Here is a 19690-nt window from a genome sequence, read left to right as displayed (position 1 = left end):
AGTAATTACCGTGTCGCTTGATTCAGCGGGCAGCAATCAATCTCTGGAATCGCCAACGAGGCCTTGGAAGATTGACCAAATGTAGAGCTGAGGAGAAACCGGAGAGTACAGAGGCATTATTCGAGATTGTCTAAGCGAAAAGAGCGTAGCAAAATGTTGCATGGCTTTATATAGTTTGTTCTGGGAGTGACAAAGGTATTGAGATATCGACAATTGGCAGCTCACGAAGTTCGCAGAGCCTTGATAGAATCAATCATCTCCTGAATATACTTGTCCTCGTCGGGAAGTACGGTTGGTCCTGAAGTGTCATGCTTAATGTTTCTATCAGGCTTGCCAGTTGCATTGCTGGCAACACGACTCATGCTGGTATTTGCATTAGCATTCGGTAGTCCCCCGGAATTCTGTGAATCTGATTTGCTAGTAATCTCATGTCGTTTCTCTTCCTCAATTCTTGCGTTTCTGTCCCTCATAGCACGTAGCACTTGTGCATGCGATTCTCTGATCTTTTGCAGTTGATCTTCAAAGCCCAATGGAAACCCTTCATAGAGATCTATTGTTTGCGCTAAATTTTTAACGTCATCCAAGGCATCGATTTCGGTCCACAGAGTGTCCTGGTTATCTGTCTTGGGATGTGTCTCTAATTTACCGTAGTGATCCGTCCCATGTATCTCTGAGTCCCCCTTGCTTTCAGCGAAGGAATCAAACTCATCATCGTTCTCAGCATCATCTGCATCATCAGCTTCATCATCATGATCATTATAATAGTTATCTTGAATGTCCTCTCGCATTTCGCCTTGCACATTTTGACGGTCCTCTCCCGTCTGCTCGTTGCCGTCCTTTTCTTCATCCTCGTCTTCGATAGTAGAGTAGAATTGTTCGGGATGAGTTTTGGCAAACTCTCGAACTGATTGTGCAGGTGGTGTACTAGGCTCAAAGTTAAATATATGGCTTCGGTTGGCACCCCATGCCGTCTCACTTACTTTTGCATCACCTCCGCCATTTTTATCTGTGGCATCAGATCTTTTCAAATAAGCATTGTTATAATTGGTGTTGGTAGAAGGTATCGTTCTGGGAATGTTTATAAAAGACTCGCCATCATGCTCTTCATCTTCATTGTTTGTGGCAGTATAACTAAGACCCGGAATTTCTGACATCTAAGACTATTAGCCAATTTTTCAATTTGTCTTCTCTCATTATCATAATTCATTCGCTACATTAAATTTAACATACTTTTGAAAAAATACAAAAGCTTGAAAAATCATATACAACAAGAAGATTCCTATCGATTAACGACAACGATGGTGAAGCCATGGAAGCGCCTTCTATGGATAAAGCAAGAAGATTATCCAGACAACTATACGGATCCCGCATTTATAGACCTCATTACAAGACTGCGATACAAGGGAAAAAGTGCTAAGCCCTCGAACAATTCGTCATCGGTCCATCAAATTAGAAGTGATTTATTTCGCTTTTATAATAAATTGTTAAACACCGTTTTCGTGTACATTATTTTCGTCTTCATCTATAACTATCGGGTAAATCCCGTATCTTTCGCCATTTTCGTGACAATTCTAGTCTCATGGTTGCTATCAAGGTCGAATGCAAAACATTATGCATTCGGAGTTAAGTCCTCCTTAGTCATTACATTCGCAATGTTAACTTTATCACCTATACTAAAGTCTCTATCAAAAACGACAGCTTCAGATTCCATTTGGACCCTATCGTTCTGGCTGTCAATAGCTTACGTGGGGTCGCTGTCATCGAATGTCAATGCGCAAACTTCAAACCTTTCAACGAATCTCTTATTGGCCATTGTAATCTTATTGGCCTCTAGATTCCAATCTACAGCTCATGTTTTCTGCTTTCTTTTGATCTGCGTCCAATTGAATGTGATTCTGCCAAATTTAATCAACCTTTCAAACAAGTACATCTCATTTACCATAAATTTATCGGTATATGGGTTTCTCACATGCACACTAGGCTGGTCCTATACATTTTTGGCATTGGCCATGTCATTCTTTTATCTATTTGTATTGCCTCAATGGTTCGTTTATTGGCAAACGTACTATCGTGGGTATGAATCCTCATTATCGAGAGTTTGGGAAGCTCAAAAACCAATTCTTGATTAATACAACAAAAGCTTACTTTACATATATATGTTTCTATGTATATATAATGTATTTTGTAAAAATGCGAATACGTTGATAGATTCAATCCCTGAAGGCACCCCCAGCCAGGGCTAAATTACTTCTGGTGAATTTCACTTTGAAAACAGGTGTCTTTTTTGTAAAAAATGATGCAACTAGATCATTTGTAGGTATAACTGTCCGACGGCGGCCATATTCTTTTATATCTTGGTTTATTGAGGCTGTGACATCGCCTAGATAGCCAACAAAAGGATCTTCCGGTTCTGCTCCCGATTCTGCAGTAGCCTTCTTTAAATCCCAGACACGGACAGAATGATCTGCACCTCCACTAACGAGAACATTTCCCTCTTTACTGTATGATAAAGAGTATATTGCATTCTTACCATGGCCACGCATTTGTTTCAATCTCTTCCCCGTTCCGATGTCCCACACGTTTATGACACCATCCTCGCTACCTGTAGATAACCATCTTCCATCAGGTGAGACTTTTGTTGAGATTACCGGAGCTGTTAAGCCAAGGAACAGCCTCACAGAGTCACCGGTAGCGACATCCCACATCCTACAAGTCTTATCACTAGAACCAGTAAAAAGATAGCAACCGTTGGGATGGAAAGAAACACAATCAACGTCATTTAAATGACCTGCAAATATTCTTAACGGGTAAATGTGATCACAAGACCACAATCTCGCTGTATGATCATGCGATGCGGTTGCGAAATAATGACCCAAAGGAGAGTATTCCACATCCCAAACAGGGTGATTGTGACCTTTATAACTGACCAAGGGAGTATAGGTATCCATGGACCACAACCTTACCGTTTTGTCTTCCGACCCCGATACCAAGTACCTGTTGTCTGGACTAAAACTAGTAGAATATACAGTGCCACTATGACCGGTCAAACTGGCTGTCAGCGCGTCACTCGGTATTTCTTTGCCTGTGTATTTATTGCTTAGTGAACTACCATCTAGGGAATATATTTTTATCTGACTATCTTGAAATCCTGCAGCAGCTAATCTACAGTCATCACTGAATTCCAAACTTGTCATATCTCGGTTTGTATTATGAAATGTATACATGCAAACACTGGGCAATGCCAACTGTAAATTATCCAATTTAATTGCATCCCTTGACTCTTTCACCTTCTGGATTTCCAGTTTTATGTCTAAAGTAGTCTTTAAAGGCAGTGGTATTGTATCAGCTGATGGAGATTCCATCACTGCGTCCGGAGGAATGAATGCTGCGTTACTTGCCTTACTTTGTTGTTTTTTCTCTTCAATCTTGACCGGCGCCACTACCGATGATTCCTTCTTATCATTCGAATCATCAGTTGTTTTCGTTTTGGATTCATTTTCCTTTTCATTAGTTTTAACATCCAGATTAGTGGCAACGTTTTTACCTCCGTCTTCAACATTTGCAGCTTTTGACCCATCGCTATTCGTGTTATTTTTATTTTCTTCTTCCGGCCTTAATTGTTCCTTCATGTCTTTTGGCGGCGTGGGTGAGCTTGCAGTAATCGCGTCGCTGGCTGCCGCTACAGCTGCAGAACTATTCATATCTGTCTTTTCATCGTATGGCTCATTGTGCATTGATCTATATTCTTCTAACAATGTTTTTTTACTTTGATTGGAACTGGAAGTTCCATCGAGTTGTGGCACTTGTTTTCTTTCCTGCTCATCTTTGATTCTTAGTTCGGTCTCAACTTCTTTTGAAAACTCCTCGTCTTTTGGGAAAGGTCCCAGTTTAACAGGTATAGAATTTATTTCAGCATCTACGTTTGATTTTCCATTCTCTGAATCAATCAATTTTATACCGTCAGAAAGTTTATCTTTAGCTGTAACTGTTTCAACAACTATGGGGTCGATGTGTTGATTGACGATACTGATGACTAAAGATCCACCAACACTTTCATTTTCATTTAAAAAATATAATAAGAGATTCAAAGGTGTTCTAGAAATTGTGATACGATATCTATTCTCCTGGAAAGCGCTCGCCACTTCATTTTCCTTAATGTGATCAATTGAATTGACGCTAAACAACCTGTTGATTTCGCTGCTATGATTTACTTTGAAATCTGGTGAAAATCTATCAAAGAATCTTCTTGCAAAAATAGGACTCTTTGGAACCAACGTTAGGAAGATATAAATAAAAATTGGGTAAACAATGTAAAGCAATTCCTGTTTGTAAATCTCTAATGAAGAATCTATCCAGTTTTTTAGCATAGAGTATGCTCTGATATAATTTTCCGGTGCTGTAACCTCTTTTAGTTTATCATCTGAAACTATACTTGTGTCATTTGAGTCTCTCTTTGAAGGTACATTTACTGGATTGCTAATTGGTCTAGCTGTACTTTCTGCATTTGGCGGTGTTGTTTTCGGTTCAGGAAGAGTACCAGTCTTTGTATTTGCAGGTGACTGATTGTTCTGGGGAGTTAACGTTCTTCCACTCTCTGCTCGTAGCATAGCCTCCGTACGGTGATACCCTTTCTTGTTTAAATATTCAAGCACAATCCTGTTCAAATCGGATGCGGAAAACGGTCCACTGGGTTTGGCTCCCCCGTTTCCACCACTAGCTTGTGCACCAGTACCTGCACCGGCTCCATTACCTCTATTGGCATTCGTACTTGCATTTGTATTTGCATTGCCAGCGTTAGCACCACCAGACACCGGGTTTCGAGGCCCAGATGTCGGAGACGTCTGGCGTGGCTGCTGCTGTTTTGAGTTCTGTTGTGCCATTGAGAACCCTTGAACTTTCGGTGCTCCTGTTGAATCCCTTCAATATCTGGCCATATTTCAACATGGCTCTGCTCTTTCAGCTCTGATTTTGATACTCGGCTTCACATTTCCTCCAGGAACGCTCCCGTAGAAAGCTATCAAACTTCGTATATGTAATAATGTACGGGATCATAAAATATGAACCTAAACAATTAACCGCGGACCATCACTTTCGTGATGACACAGACTGCAAAGTAAGCATCTTCTGGAGTACACGAATAGAAGTGTATGATAGCAATATCTCAGGGAAATGATTTTGGTAAGCACACTCCTCTTTCTTCAAGAAGAGAAGCGAACAAATAAGAAATTGAAGCAAAAAATGATCACTGCCGCCTATCTGAGACCTCAGTTTGGGTGAAAGAACCATCCTGACGCACCGACAACAAATCTTCTCTGCCACTAGTATCAACTAATTCGGACGACAACAGATTAGTAACAGCCCAATAGCCGCTGAGCACACTATCACCCAGGTCAGTTGACCTTCCTTGGTTTATATGCCAAGTCATTTCGAGTAATGCGGCGGGTAACACTGCTCGCTCACTTCGGCATCGTAATTGGCGGGTAACCGAGTGATTTCCTCCGCATTATAATTAAAAGCAAAAACAAGGGATATGGTCGGGTGACCCCACATGCATTTCGTAAAATGCATTTCTCCCTTTAAGCTATGCGCAAGCTGAAGGCAAATTTAGAAGAAGCCGGATGATAACCCATGCACCAGGACGCGTCTATTTGCAAGCTAAAGGAATTTCTAGATGTCAATAATTTACAATAACTCATCTACTTCAGAAAGTATCAACGAATTGGATTTGAAAGGATATGAATAACAGACTCTTAGTCAGGCATCGGTAGCTGTTTGAACAACAACAAACAATTCGAGCTTCTTGTAGCTGGGACTCTTTGAAGTTGCACAAACACGGGTGGTGCTTGTGGTAAATACTAGCATTGCTTTACTTGTCCGGTGCCAGTGGAGGACGCTTCCTGCGAGTTCAGGCATTGTGTTTTTTTTTCTCAGCTAACTCAGGTATAGAATCCTTTTCATACCTGAAATACCAGAAAAAAAAAAGCATTAAACAAGAAGTCGAACTTTAGCGGTTTTGGTTACAGGTTCCTGAAATTGGATCGACTAAGTCGATAATATTGTTAATGTCATATATTTCATGACTGTTATTATAAAAATGGTATGATATAATTTACAAATCCTGACAGCACTTTGTTGAAAGATGTCAGTAATAACCTACGGAAGTCTAGTCACACTTTCGTTCTTTCAAAGGAAAAAAAAGAAGGTGGGTTACTGTGAGAAGAAGTGGGATAGTAGAAATATTTATATTACTTTTTTTCCTTTTTTTTTTATTTTATTTTTGATATTATTATTATTACTGACTACAATGATTAAATTATGGTAAATTTACATCTTTTGAATCAAGCTGCCGCCAAAATGGCAGTAGCTGAAAATCGCAGTAATAGTATTCAAAATTCTCACAATGCCACAACATCTTCTTCTAATTCTTATATCAATTCGAATGACAATCCTAACAAATTGCAAATGTTTTTGAAAAAGCAGGATCAACAGGCTCGTATTAGTAACTCAAATATAAGCTCAAATTTTCATATTATAACTCAGTATATTTTACAATCCTACTTCAAAGTTCAGGTCAATCAACTATCATCTTTAAAAATTGCGGATTTAATTGTTGATCAAACATATCCAGATTCGATTACTTTGCGAAAACTAAACGAAAACACTTCAATTACACCATACGTGTATTTTAATACAATTTCCAGAGATGAAGATATTACGAGATGCCCTATATTTGCATTAGCAATTTACTTCGTAATACGATGGAGTCATCCTAATCCACCTATTTCAGTCGAGAATTTTGACAATATATCGTTGTTAGATTTCAATTTTATTAACCATTCAAATGCCAACATTGCTGAATTCAACGACATGAGTATGAACGATCGAAAAATTTCGAGATCACAAAATTTTTTACCGAGTGATGATTTAATAAGTTTAGTTTTTCCCTGGCTTTCGCCATTGAAACAAGATATGTTATTAATCGATAGAACAAATTATAAGCTAAATTCATTTGTTGAACTATTTGAATTTCTGGCAAGAACAATGATACAGGATTTGAAATTTCTAAACCAGAAACCAGATTTACTGCCTAATATAGTGTCATTTGTGGCGAAATTCATCCCTGACTTGTTTAGAAATGAACAGTTCAAATTTACAAAAATCGATTTAACTACTTCAACAAGTGATTATAAATCGAATACTGGCGATAATGACTATAGAGACGATAATGCACATTTTCTAGAACTTTCTAAAAGGCTGACTACAGAGAATATTCGATTAAGTCAACAGATCACACAATTAAAATCCGATCTATACAATGTCCATTCGATGTGTGATCAGATTTTGCAATTACAAAAACAGTTGATGCCCGGTTCTTACGATTATGCGCTGGATAATTCTCGTAATGGCGCAGCCGATACTGACAGTAATAGCAATAATGGTGGGATAATAATCCTGGACAAAAACTCTTTAAATCCTTCAATGTTGAGTAATTTGGTGCAGTCTATAGAGGACACGAGGCACCAATCCGCACAATTACAACAACCACAACAACCACAAGTTCAGCAGGCTGATACTCCTTCTTTAGCTCCAATCAATGCATTTTCTTCCTTCAACAATTCCATGCCGTCAATCTATACTCCGCAACAACAGCAGCTACAACCGCAACAACGACCACATCAACAACAACAGTCGCAACAACAACACGATATGAAGAGGAAGCTACCATTGCCAACAACGGCTACACCTGGAACAGTTCCGTTTTCACCTTCTCCAGGATCGCCCTCTGTTGGGACACTTGCCAGTGTTGATGCAATGTACTCCAAGCGGTTCAGATACGATGATAAGCCCACGGCCTCTCAAACAGCATTAGATAGCTTACTGTCTAAATCAATTGGAAGTCCCAGGTACTCCACTTTACAGCAAAATCAAGCAGCAGGGGCTAATCCAACCTCCTATAGCTCTCAAAGAATAGCTTCACGTTTCGCAAGTCCGGCAAATTTCCCTGTTCCAGGAACACCTTCAGCAGTGGTTAACTCACCAGACCCTTCCAATCAACTGGTTTCTTATGTTCCGAGAGCGCAGCCACAAGAGAGCGAGCAGCAAGCTAGCTCAACACTAATAGATAATTCTTTGATTGATGATACCACAGGAATTTTGGACAAGACTGATGAGACCAATCAAATTGACAACTCCTCCAGGAAACTGGCCCAACCAGGACCAACAGAACAGCCAATAAATGAAAAAAGCTCACTAGAAGCAAATTATGATGCGAATGATAATAAAACATCAAGAAAAAAAGGATCTTCTTCAGATTCAAACGATGAAAAGTCCCCTAGATCGACGACTAATGAGAAAGAGACCGGCTCATCATCGAAAAAGATGTCACAAAGTGGCGAAAAAGTTGGACCAAATAGGCACATCAAGTATAAACTCTCTAGAGAAAATAAAACAATTTGGGATCTATATACTGAATGGTATGTTGGTTTAAACGGCAAGCCCTCAATAAAAAACCTGATAGAAAACTACGGTTGGAGAAGATGGAAAGTAAGTGATGATTCACATTTTTTTCCCACAAGAAGAATCATAATGGATTATATCGAAACGGAATGCGATCGCGGAATTAAGTTGGGTAGGTTTACCAACCCTGATCAACCAAGAGAAGATATACGAAAGATTCTTGTTGGGGATTTAGAGAAGTTTCGCATAAATAACGGCCTAACACTCAATTCACTTTCAATGTATTTTAAAAATTTAACCAAAGAAAATAAAGAAATCTGCATATTTGAAAACTTCGAAAACTGGACAGTTCGAGGCATGTCCGAAGAGGATAAGACCAATTATTGTAAAAGACAACATATAAAAGAAAATTAATGAACTGAATAAAGAGTAAATTCACATAGCTTTTTCTTAGATCTGTAGTGTGTAGACCTTTAAGTATCCCGCAAATGTTAGGAGAAATGATACAAGCTCTCTCAACTTTGATTGTCGTAGTGGTTATTCGCTTCAGTAATTCGTATTTCCGAATTCATCTCAATCTACAGCGGTCTTTTTCCGTATCTTTCGAAAAGTTAACAATCCACTTTTTTAATGTATAGAATGAAAAAAACATCGGAAGAAACAGATAAAAGCAGTAGACATCTGAATAGTTATCGGGCGTTTAGAACATAGACGTAATTACCGGAGTTCCACACTATGCCCAATGACACATTCAATATACCTGCAAATTTCACTTTGATTCAATCCCTGCAGCTCCTTTATTCTATAGTTACAAACCATTGCGATAACTTCAAGAAACAAAAAAATGAGCACGCAACTAACTCACATAATTTGAAGAAAATGTTTAAAAGGTTCGACAGTTTATTGTACTATATGAATGATGGCTTAGAAAAGATTGAGAAGCATTATCAGAATGAAGATGGGCTGAACAAGCTTGTAGGCTCTCGACCGGAATTGAGGAGCCAATTGGAGGATTTACAGATATTGGGTCAGGATATCAGGCTGGAGAGAAGGGCTTGCCGCAGTCAACTGGAAAGTTTGGAAAGGCAAGAGGACGGTAGTAATAATGGGATTTTAAATAACATTCGTCGATCAGGAATCTGGAGGAACCGCAGTATCATAGGAAGAAGCAAAAAAATCACAAAGCAGGAGGAGGCTGAGGAGGCAGCAGCGATTGCAGCAGCAGAGAAGATAAAGTTAACAAGAAAGCTGGAAAAGGAGAAAGAACTGGAAGAGATAAAGAAACGTGAACTTGACATAGAAAGTAGGAGGGAAAAGCTACTTGAGACAATGATTAAAGAACAAGTAGAAAACGAACTGCATGAAAAGCTGGAAGAAGCAGAGCGGAAAAGGCGCAAAGAAAGGGAGCTATTAGAGGAAAGGCAACGTAAACTAAAACAAGATAGGCAAATTATGGCACCACCATCTGGAACAAGTAAAACAACTGATTCACACCCCGCCAAAGTGGGTTCTGACAGACATAATATGCTAATAAATGGTAGAAGATCTTTCGATATTCGAGGTTCAAGAAAATCTCTGGATGGCATCACTCCTTTATCACCCAAACGGAAATCTCTAGATATGCAAGATATTGGCAAGGCGGCTCAATTGGCTTGGTCACAATCAAATTCGAACGATGGCAGAAAAGTCCATAGCTTACCCAATAGAACGCAAAATTTGTCTCCAACCCGAAATCAGCAGCAGTATCTATCAGCAAACGTTCCCGGAAAGAAAAAATACGAATATGTCAAGCCCGTCGTTCATCGTCAAGTAATCAGAACACCAAAGAGAAATGTGGTTAATGGTAAGAAATCGGCTAACATTTCAAAAGAGACAATATCGGTCGATACCAGGATGACGACAAAAAGTTTGAACTCCTCAGCAAAGTCATCCCCCGATATAAGAACTTCTGATCTGAGATCTCCCGAACTAAAATCTCCAATCTTGGTATCTAGTTCAGTGAGCCCTCCATTAACCCCGACTTTAAACAAGCAGATAACAGACATCGAGCAAACACCATTAGAGGCTAAAATGGACAAAGTAATGGCAACTTTGCAGGGTGTTGACCGAGAGGCGTGTGAGCAGATTATGAATGAGATAATTGTGATGGATGAAAAAATACTTTGGGATGATATAGCGGGATTGAAAAATGCAAAAAGTTCCTTAAAGGAGACTGTGGTTTACCCATTTCTAAGACCTGATTTATTCAAGGGCTTACGAGAACCTATAAGGGGGATGCTTCTGTTTGGCCCCCCTGGCACCGGTAAAACGATGATTGCAAAAGCTGTAGCAACCGAATCTCATTCTACTTTTTTCAGTATAAGTGCCTCATCTTTACTATCCAAGTATCTGGGTGAATCCGAAAAACTTGTTAGGGCCCTTTTTTATATGGCTAAAAGACTGGCACCCTCCATCATCTTCATCGATGAAATAGACTCTCTACTGACTGCAAGATCAGATAATGAAAATGAATCTTCTCGAAGAATCAAGACTGAACTTCTCATTCAATGGTCATCATTATCAAGTGCCACAGCAAAGGAGAGTGAATCTGACTCTGAAGATGAGCCTGACTCAAGAGTACTTGTTTTAGCGGCAACCAATCTACCGTGGGCTATCGATGAAGCTGCCAGAAGAAGATTTTCCAGAAGGCTATACATACCACTGCCAGAATACGACACCAGGCTATACCATTTGAGAAAACTAATGTCGAAACAGAAAAATGATCTATCAGATACCGATTTTGAAGTCATTGCCAAGATGACTAGAGGATTTTCGGGCTCAGATATCACAGCACTAGCAAAGGAGGCTGCGATGGAACCCATCAGAGACCTCGGAGATACATTAATGAATGCAGACTTTAATAAGATTAGAGGTGTCATCGTTAAAGATTTCGAAAAGGCAATGCAGATCATCAAGAAAAGTGTCTCCGTGGAATCTTTACAACAGTATGAGGATTGGGCTGCCGGTTTTGGTAGTACCGGGGCATGAATTTAAGCTCCAGTAGAGAGAATAGACACCTATATAGATATATAATATATAGTGGGCAATCACCACTACCTTTGCATACTCGAAGGGACTTTACACTTCTCGACATTTCGCAGATAAAATAATCTGAATGACGACTGTTCGAGATACCAAGAAAGATATCTCGTCCTGTTTACTTTTTTGGTTGAATTGGGCCAAAATGGGTCAAGAACTTTATGCAAGTTCGGAGCGTCGAAGGCTTGCCCTAACAAAAAGAAGAAAAGTCTCAACATCCCACAGAAAAGCGCCAAAACGCCTTTACAAGTGAGAGGTGCCTTATCTTTCCTTTGAGTCCTCCGTATATATTCGACAGCTCAACTGGTTGTGTTGTTATGAAATACTATTTCAATCTAATTCTTAACTACATTGTCTCAGGGAGTCGCTACAACAAAGCTAACATAGTTTCTGGACATTTACCTTATTGGGGATTAACAGCTTTATCTGTATATATATTAGCACCAACATTTACAAAATTGCTGTTTGGAAGTGACGAGATGTTTTCAAGCGCATCCAAGAGAATTGATAAGAACACGACTGGATTGATAAACAATAGGAATGATTGTTTTGCCAACTCCTCCGTTCAGGCACTAGCGGCGCTGCCGAAATTGACGCAATATCTCAACGAACTGTTGGGAAGTGTGTCTTTAATTGCAAACATGCTGGATAATGAGCATAACGATGCAGATCGTGGGGAGGGAGATGGACTTCATGACGCGTTAGTTGATGGTCATGTTTCAAATCCTGTAGATAGTTGGGAACGCGATCTTTTAACACCGAAAGTTGAATTGAATCGTAACCCGATTGAAAATGGGGTCAGTATAGATCAGGGTCTTGTGACACCAAAGGCCGAGCCTAAGGAGAATCCCATGGAAAATTTGTCAAGCTTGGACGGGGTTGTTGAAGAACAAATTATGCCAAGAACGAAATCCACAACAACGTTATCGACATTACTTAATGGGTCAAAGCTAAGCGAACGTAACTATGCATTATCCACTGCCGGTGTATCCGAGGAACAAGAGTTCAATGGAACTGAAGAGACCAAAGTGACTAAGGCACAAATTCCAGAAATGCTCATGCATCTTGGTCTGGCAAAAATCTTGGCTCAATTACAAGAAACGGTTACTTCATCGAGAAATATATCAGTATGGCCGTTACTTCGTATACTTGAGATAATTTTCAATGCAAAGATTTCGTCTGGTCAAAATGATGCACATGAATTAACTCAAATCATCCTAGAAACTTTGCAGAAGGAAAATACTAAGTTGGACGAATTCGCAAAAAAACACAAATTAGCAGTTCAAATTCCCAAAGTACCATTCCAAGGCAATGTTGCAGGTCACCTGGTATGTTTAGTCTGTACCAAATCTTCCAAAGTCAATGTTCACCCCTTCAACATTTTCCCCTTGCAGGTCCCTCAAGCTTTTTCCGCAAAACTGTCTGATATGGTAGCAGATAATCAGACAGAAACTATCGAAGGTTATTCATGCTTGGTTTGTAAAGTGAAAGCTATTCTAGCGAATGAGGAAGGTCGTGGCTATAAAGATTGTTTGCAGGAAGAGCTCAACATTTTGAGAACTTTGAAGAAAGCAGTGTCCGATCTTTTGATTAATGATGACATATCAGAAGAATTGTCGTCGTACATTGACTCGTACAATAAAAATGGAGTAGTGGCGAAGGATATCAAGTCTACCATTGTCAAAAAAACAGCTGTTGTCGATTCTGCGGACATTCTGGTGCTACATTTGTCACGTTCAATGTTCAACGGAATGACATATTCAAGAAACTCTTGTGGAGTGGCATTCGATGAGATTTTGGAGTGTGTCGAACAAGTTATTGAAAATAACAGGTGCGTTGGCATCAAAACTGTAAGATACAAATTGAAAGCGATGGTCAAACATACAGGGTCTCATTCTCAAGGGCACTACGAATGTTACAGGCGTAAGCCAGATTTTGTTAAAGATACAGTCTCCAAACAGGTTATCAATAGATCACCTTTGATCAATCTCAGTCTACTGGACACTCAAAATACAAATGTTTCGGATTCCTTCAAAAATCAAGAGAATACTTTTGTTTCAAATGGGAGTACTGAAGGTTTCAACCAACAAATTCAAAACTCGCTAAGTAACTTCACTCTAAACGCGGATGCTCTACCAATTTCTGTGAAAACTAACGGCAGCTCTGATGATGATTACACTATATCCGCCGGTGGCGATAGCAATAAGCCTAGTAGGAAACCTTCTGCACTAAAAAGAATCACTGGATTTCTTTCACGAAGATCTTCTGTGAGTAATGCCGCCGATGATTCAAATAACGAAGCAATCGTTCCCAGCTCAGTAGATTTGAGCAGAAGTACGAATAACTCATTTGACAGAAGCAGGTCCAGCAGCATCGTAGGAGATGAAGTACCCCGTAGTAGAGCAGGAAGCGTGTCTACCAGCAACACTGGACGTGTGAGAGGTAGCAGTATTTCGTCCGTGGACTCTCAATCGTCATACATGAACTCCTCAGATGCCAATATTGGTTCAACAAGCGCCAGCGAGCTAGAGAACAACACTACTGGAGGCAAAAGGATCTTAAAAAAGATTAAAAGTGTTTCTAAATATCCATTTTGGCATATTTCAGATACAACTGTTAAGGAGGCAAAGGCCAATGAGGTTCTCGCTGAGATGAGATATGTCTATATGTTATACTACGAACGTATAGATTGAGGAGCCATCGGCTGTCAGCTATAAATACATCTAATACTGATTTTGAGCTCCATACATACAAGCCATCAGGAGCTGTCAATAGAAACACCGTAAAAGAATGCCGAGATACTATCCCTAGCATGGCGTTCTCTGCCGCATCAAAGTGGTTTTATATGATCGAGTAGCAAAAGTAGCATTTTTCAGCATGAAACGACACTTTTTTTGTGCGAATCATGTACAATACAACCAATTTTTCATCATAAATGTCTGAACGAGTAACTTAGCAGCAACCATGGCTCCTGTTCGTACGCGCACTCCAGTAGTATGACTCCGAATGCTGTGTTGCAGCTGCTTCACTCATCCATGACCAGTTCCTTTAGAACTCATTAGAAACTAAACAACGATTGTAAACAAATGGAAAAACTTTCTAGTCCCTGCGAAGCAGTCCTCGCTTTTATTTCTTAATCGAGAAATACAGCTTCTATCTTTCGTCGCTGAGTTTTGTACACTTTTAGGCTTGTTCTCGTATGTCTTTTTCAGTGACAGAACCGCATACGTCACTTGCTGACTTACCCATTGCATGTACGTGATCACTAATTCTATGTCTGCTGTATGTATCGACTTTCATGGTCTTCTTTTATAGCTTCCATAATATGTAATACCAATCCTTGATATGTAGAACCGATGACACTAAATACCCGGATTTGTTCTGGGCTCTTTTTTTTTTGTTTTCTGAGGTTCAAACCTTCACTTCTAAATTGAGAGAAGTGTAACTTGACCTTTAGCAGTTGGAATGTAAATGGCAGTGGCCTCCAAAAAGGTCTGCTAACATAGTTCTGTTATTCTAGCTTCTCATACTGCCCAAATAGACACTGTAACTGTGTCAACGGCTGTGAAGAACTTGTGCACCGGAAACGCAGCTCATCGAGGATATTTCATAGGCAATAGAGGCAGAAGTGCTGACTTTAGTTGGTGTCAAAATGCTCAAAGTATGTTTTCCTGCAGTATTTTACACAACCTTACGGTGCTTGATAGCGCAACTGATGACTAACATGATAAACTGTTGACAGAATTTTAAATTGCCCAAAAGAGAGGGTAGCGGCTCGAAGAATAAGATAACGTCTGCCAACATTTCTTCCCCTGCTCAAAATAACACCAATGCAATAAAACATATCAAAACGGTACCTGTCCGCAACACCTCTCATTCATCACAGCATTCAAATTCTGTCTCGAGAAGTTCATCCAAAAACTTTAGCGTCCCAGAAAAGGCAATAAAAGCTCTATATAGCTACCAAGCACAGTCCCCAAAAGAACTTTCATTTCTGGGAGGTGATTTTTTCTATGTTAAGAATGAAGAACAGGACTGGTATAATGCCTCAAATCCTTCAAGTGGGAAACAGGGCATGGTCCCAAAGTCTTACTTCGAGGTTGTGGATAGGTCTAGACCTCGCTCCCTTAGTGGGAGTGCTAGGAGTAGACACAGCGAGCATGATCAGCTTTCCAAGATGGGGTCATTATACGCCATTGTACTTTACGACTTTCAGGCTGAAAAATCTGATGAACTGACAGCACATGCGGGTGAAAATCTATTCATTTGTGCGCATCATAATTATGAATGGTTTATAGCAAAACCAATTGGTAGGTTGGGGGGACCAGGACTTGTTCCTGTTGGCTTCGTCAGTATTGTGGACATTGGCAGTGGCTACGCAACCGGTAACGAGGTCAAAGATGATATAACTTCGGTTAGCTTACCCACTGTACAAGAATGGAAAGGGTATATCGCCAAATACAAAGCCAGTAATATAAGTTTAGGTTCCGTAGAGCAGAATCCACCATTATCTCCTAATAGTAGGTATACGAAGCAACAACAAGAACTGCCAGTACCCCCAACTACCAATAATGATTTTGTTACAAAAGCGTCTGTGGAGGCATTTGGCTTGGAGGAAGATAAATACTGGTTTGAAGTCAACTGCGAAATATCGTCTGGAAAAAGAAGGAAACTTAAGAGATATTACCAAGATTTCTATGATCTTCAAGTGAAGTTACTCGATTCTTTTCCTGCGGAATCTGGTAAACTAAGGGATAATAATGGTCAATGGACTAAGCGTATTATGCCATATATACCAGGCCCAGTACCGTATGTGACGGATGTTATAACGAAGAAAAGAAAGGATGATCTGAACGTTTATGTTGGCGATCTAATCATGTTGCCCGAGTATATATCACGATCAACAATGGTTAGATCGATATTTATGTTGAGGGATAATGGATTTGATCATGACAATAATATTCAACCTATAAATCAATTCCAAAACAACGGAAAAGATGACGATACAGCTGTAATTTCAGGACTGCCCAATAACCACTTATCAGCCCGAAATAACGAAGACAATACACTGACTGGGGAGGATCTCAAATTATATGAGAAACTTTCTGAGTTATCATTATCCTCGTCTAAACCGCATTCGAGACCGCCAAGTACTTTACCTCCACAAATCAAACCTACAAAAATAAAATTTTACTACAAAGATGATATCTTTGCCCTGATGCTGAACAGTGATATAACGCTCAATGAGCTCTATGCAAAGATAGCACCAAGGATTGATAGTAGTCAGTTTAGATTGTTTATCAAGATGAATGATTCTGACGGGGCGGAGATAATATCCGATCCACAGGTTTCAAATTTAATTCAGTCCAAAATGAAAATTTCAGTGTATGATCTTTAAAACTTGTATCTTTCTTTATAAAAGTTGTAATCATTATGTATCCATATCTATATCACCTTCTAGATCTTGGTAATAGTGCGTATTCGTTGAACTCCCTATGTAGCAACTACTATCTGTATGATCAATTGACATCGTTTTTCTTCGAAGCCATGTGAACCATTGGGAATACAGCAACTCTCGTGGGTCAAACCTTTTGATTATTTGCAAGGCCTCATTTCGTAACAACTCTTTCAGCTTTGAATAGAGTATGCTATGATCATCTACATGGTCCGAGGCTAACAGCGCCAGTGCTTGAACTTTTGTTCTATGAGGCATATAAATGCCCTCTACTACAGGGTCTGGTTCGCTTACCAACCCCTTTGACGCTTTTTGCCAAAATCTTCGACTCTTAGCCTCTGAGCTATCTCCAATCGTAAGATTTTCTAAGTCCTCTATCAAACGCTGCTTCTTGTAATTGTGTATGCCAATAAGATCGGGACTACGAGGCCTTTTTGTTTTGAACCTGGTCTGGGAGGACATACGGTGAGCCAAAAAAAGTACTAAAAACCACTGTGAAAAATCTAACTAGTATCCAGAGTGGAGAGGGAACGATCAACTGCTTCCAATTTCAGCATTGATCAGCCATTAATATCGTTTGATTTCAAATCCCGTCGAACCTTAGATTCAAATTTCCAGAAGCTTCGAAGGCACCAAAAACTTTTATCTAACTCTTGATCGGCAAGACGTAATCTTAAGACTTTCGATCAATTGTAATAAATATACTGTTCTTTGAGAGTCACTCTTTTTTTTATCCAACGCTTGATTCACGAGTCAAATCATACTATGAATGGACTGGGGTTGAATATTTCAATTGAACCTTCGCGCAAAAGTTGCAAATCAGGAACGAGATGGCACAAAGTTGTAAAACGTAAGAGAACAGATAGGCTGAGAAAACTAGCATTTTGTGGCCGTCGATTTAGCAAATAGGATTTTTCACCGAAGCAGAGGATTTATATTTGACTAAGAAACAGCTGTTGTTGCGAAAGGGCTTTGAATATATCTGTTCTGTTACTCTTAAATAGGTAACATAGTACAAGATTCTGAAATGAGTGTCAATCAGGAAGGAAGAATGTTGTTCACTCCTCCTATAAATAACACAAAATTTGATATAAACCAATCTATCAGAGAATCTTATCAAAGTAATGTGGGATCGTTGCTGGAGGATTTACCAGATTCTGGTAGTACTGCATCAGGGTCCAATGTTGAATTAACTCGAGAGGAGATAGAGCAGGAGATCGGCAGTATCCATGAATTACCCCTTGAATTGTCAAAACAGATAGATGCATTCATTTATGATCTAAAACAACCTAAATACATGAAACCATTGACAATTAATCAACTAGCTTCGCTTTTCCAATCATTCTACTCTAAGTTTGACAAGGCATCATTCAATTTTCTGATGCTTGGCAATAGTAATGTAAATGGGAACCAAACGACTTATTTGAGTGCAAGAGAGCATTTGAGTAGTGGATTGAGTGGCATTTTCGCACGAAGTAGGAGCAGCAGCGGGAGTTCTATAAAGAGAAATAGACGATCTTCTTCCCTGTTCAGTTCGGACTCTAATACAGTTACGCCAATGTTATCTCCAGAAGAAATTAGCAAACAACTTAGATTGAATGAATTAACGAATTTAAAAATTGAAAGATACATGGAGTTTTGTGAAACAGAAGTTTTCAATAGGCTGCTGGCAGTTGGGACCTCAGTGCCACCACCAACCAGAGAGGAAAGGTCAAAAGGGCCTAATCAAAGGAATGGGTTCAAGATAACAGATCTTTTCAAGAACAGTCCCGAATACGGTGAATATGACAAATTACTATATGAAAAAATAAAAACTTTATCAAGGCTTTCGTCTCAGGGCAAAATTGATTTGTCAAAATTTTTAGGCATACCAGAAACAGTCAAAATTGAAAGTTTAGATGAAATTGAGGCTGTTTTACAGGATTTTATTAATCATACTGTTTCTCCGACCGAAAAAGTGGCGTTACTACTGAAAATTCACGAATATATGATGTATTCACATGAAATGTCCAACGATGAATTTTTATCTCTGTTAATTTACTACGTTATTAAAGTTTGCCCACAGAAAATATTTCTAAATACAGAGTTCATCAGACTTTTCAGGTATAAAAAGAAGCTTATTCAAAAAGAATTATATGCCTTGACAAATCTAGAGGCTGCGCTTGTCTTTTTGGAAGGATTAACTATGAATGATTTTTCAAGCGAACTTCAAGATCAATTATCTCTTCATGAACAAACTTTATTAGCATCTTCAATTAGTAATAAAATTAATTTACCAAATGGAACAGTAACTGATAACTCAACCTCACAGCCGGAAGCACCGCATCCCGAAGTAATCAGATCAAACAGCTATGATGGAATTAAAAATGTCTTTGATTCCTCATTGAAGAACATTTTTGATAAGATAAGATCATATACACCACCAGCTCCTCAGCAAATATCCAGATCAACATCACAGTTGTTTTCGGATGGTGATAAGAAACCTTCTACAAAAACACACACCGGCGCAACAGGTAGTACAATTACTAGTGGGTGTACTAATACGGTAAGTGAAACGGTGGTTCCAGATTCCTGGAAAGTCTATCAGCCCAAGAAATTCGATGATTTAACGATATCTGAATTGAGGGAAATTTTTGAGATATATCAAAAACTAATTAAATGAATATTTTAGCAATATGTAGTTTTCATATAATTCAGTAG

At 39.2% G+C, this 19690-nt stretch overlaps 9 protein-coding genes across 9 annotated transcripts; 6 read left to right on the top strand and 3 right to left on the bottom strand.

The window, feature by feature from the left end:
* Window positions 1-221: 221 nt before the first annotated feature.
* On the bottom strand, window positions 222-1154 carry HG535_0A05660 (DUF5315 domain-containing protein; the record flags this gene model as incomplete). Its single annotated transcript, XM_037286458.1, has 1 exon — window positions 222-1154. One exon carries the CDS (start codon window positions 1152-1154, stop codon window positions 222-224), a length of 933 nt encoding a protein of 310 aa, XP_037142353.1.
* Window positions 1155-1298: 144 nt separating this feature from the next.
* On the top strand, window positions 1299-2129 carry GPI2 (phosphatidylinositol N-acetylglucosaminyltransferase; the record flags this gene model as incomplete). Its single annotated transcript, XM_037286457.1, has 1 exon — window positions 1299-2129. One exon carries the CDS (start codon window positions 1299-1301, stop codon window positions 2127-2129), a length of 831 nt encoding a protein of 276 aa, XP_037142352.1.
* An 81-nt stretch (window positions 2130-2210) lies between these two features.
* Window positions 2211-4880, bottom strand: TAF5 (chromatin modification protein; the record flags this gene model as incomplete). Its single annotated transcript, XM_037286456.1, has 1 exon — window positions 2211-4880. The coding sequence occupies one exon, from the start codon at window positions 4878-4880 to the stop codon at window positions 2211-2213; it is 2670 nt and encodes an 889-aa protein (XP_037142351.1).
* Window positions 4881-6315: 1435 nt separating this feature from the next.
* GCR1 (transcription regulator GCR1) lies at window positions 6316-8871 on the top strand (the record flags this gene model as incomplete). Its single annotated transcript, XM_037286455.1, has 1 exon — window positions 6316-8871. The coding sequence occupies one exon, from the start codon at window positions 6316-6318 to the stop codon at window positions 8869-8871; it is 2556 nt and encodes an 851-aa protein (XP_037142350.1).
* A 321-nt stretch (window positions 8872-9192) lies between these two features.
* Window positions 9193-11484, top strand: YTA6 (putative AAA family ATPase YTA6; the record flags this gene model as incomplete). The annotated part of the gene is made up of 1 exon (XM_037286454.1): window positions 9193-11484. The coding sequence occupies one exon, from the start codon at window positions 9193-9195 to the stop codon at window positions 11482-11484; it is 2292 nt and encodes a 763-aa protein (XP_037142349.1).
* A 368-nt stretch (window positions 11485-11852) lies between these two features.
* Window positions 11853-14228, top strand: UBP16 (putative ubiquitin-specific protease UBP16; the record flags this gene model as incomplete). The annotated part of the gene is made up of 1 exon (XM_037286453.1): window positions 11853-14228. One exon carries the CDS (start codon window positions 11853-11855, stop codon window positions 14226-14228), a length of 2376 nt encoding a protein of 791 aa, XP_037142348.1.
* Window positions 14229-15187: 959 nt separating this feature from the next.
* BEM1 (phosphatidylinositol-3-phosphate-binding protein BEM1) lies at window positions 15188-16933 on the top strand (the record flags this gene model as incomplete). The annotated part of the gene is made up of 2 exons (XM_037286452.1): window positions 15188-15196; window positions 15278-16933. 2 exons carry the CDS (start codon window positions 15188-15190, stop codon window positions 16931-16933), a joined length of 1665 nt encoding a protein of 554 aa, XP_037142347.1.
* A 33-nt stretch (window positions 16934-16966) lies between these two features.
* On the bottom strand, window positions 16967-17452 carry HG535_0A05590 (uncharacterized protein; the record flags this gene model as incomplete). Its single annotated transcript, XM_037286451.1, has 1 exon — window positions 16967-17452. The coding sequence occupies one exon, from the start codon at window positions 17450-17452 to the stop codon at window positions 16967-16969; it is 486 nt and encodes a 161-aa protein (XP_037142346.1).
* A 565-nt stretch (window positions 17453-18017) lies between these two features.
* On the top strand, window positions 18018-19652 carry MUK1 (guanine nucleotide exchange factor MUK1; the record flags this gene model as incomplete). The annotated part of the gene is made up of 1 exon (XM_037286450.1): window positions 18018-19652. One exon carries the CDS (start codon window positions 18018-18020, stop codon window positions 19650-19652), a length of 1635 nt encoding a protein of 544 aa, XP_037142345.1.
* Between the last annotated feature and the right edge of the window lie 38 nt (window positions 19653-19690).

Source organism: Zygotorulaspora mrakii, chromosome 1 (genome assembly GCF_013402915.1).
Source record: "Zygotorulaspora mrakii chromosome 1, complete sequence".
Classification (NCBI taxonomy): domain Eukaryota; kingdom Fungi; phylum Ascomycota; class Saccharomycetes; order Saccharomycetales; family Saccharomycetaceae; genus Zygotorulaspora; species Zygotorulaspora mrakii.
Note: the sequence above shows the minus strand (reverse complement) of the source record. Positions and strands in the feature narration are given on the sequence as shown.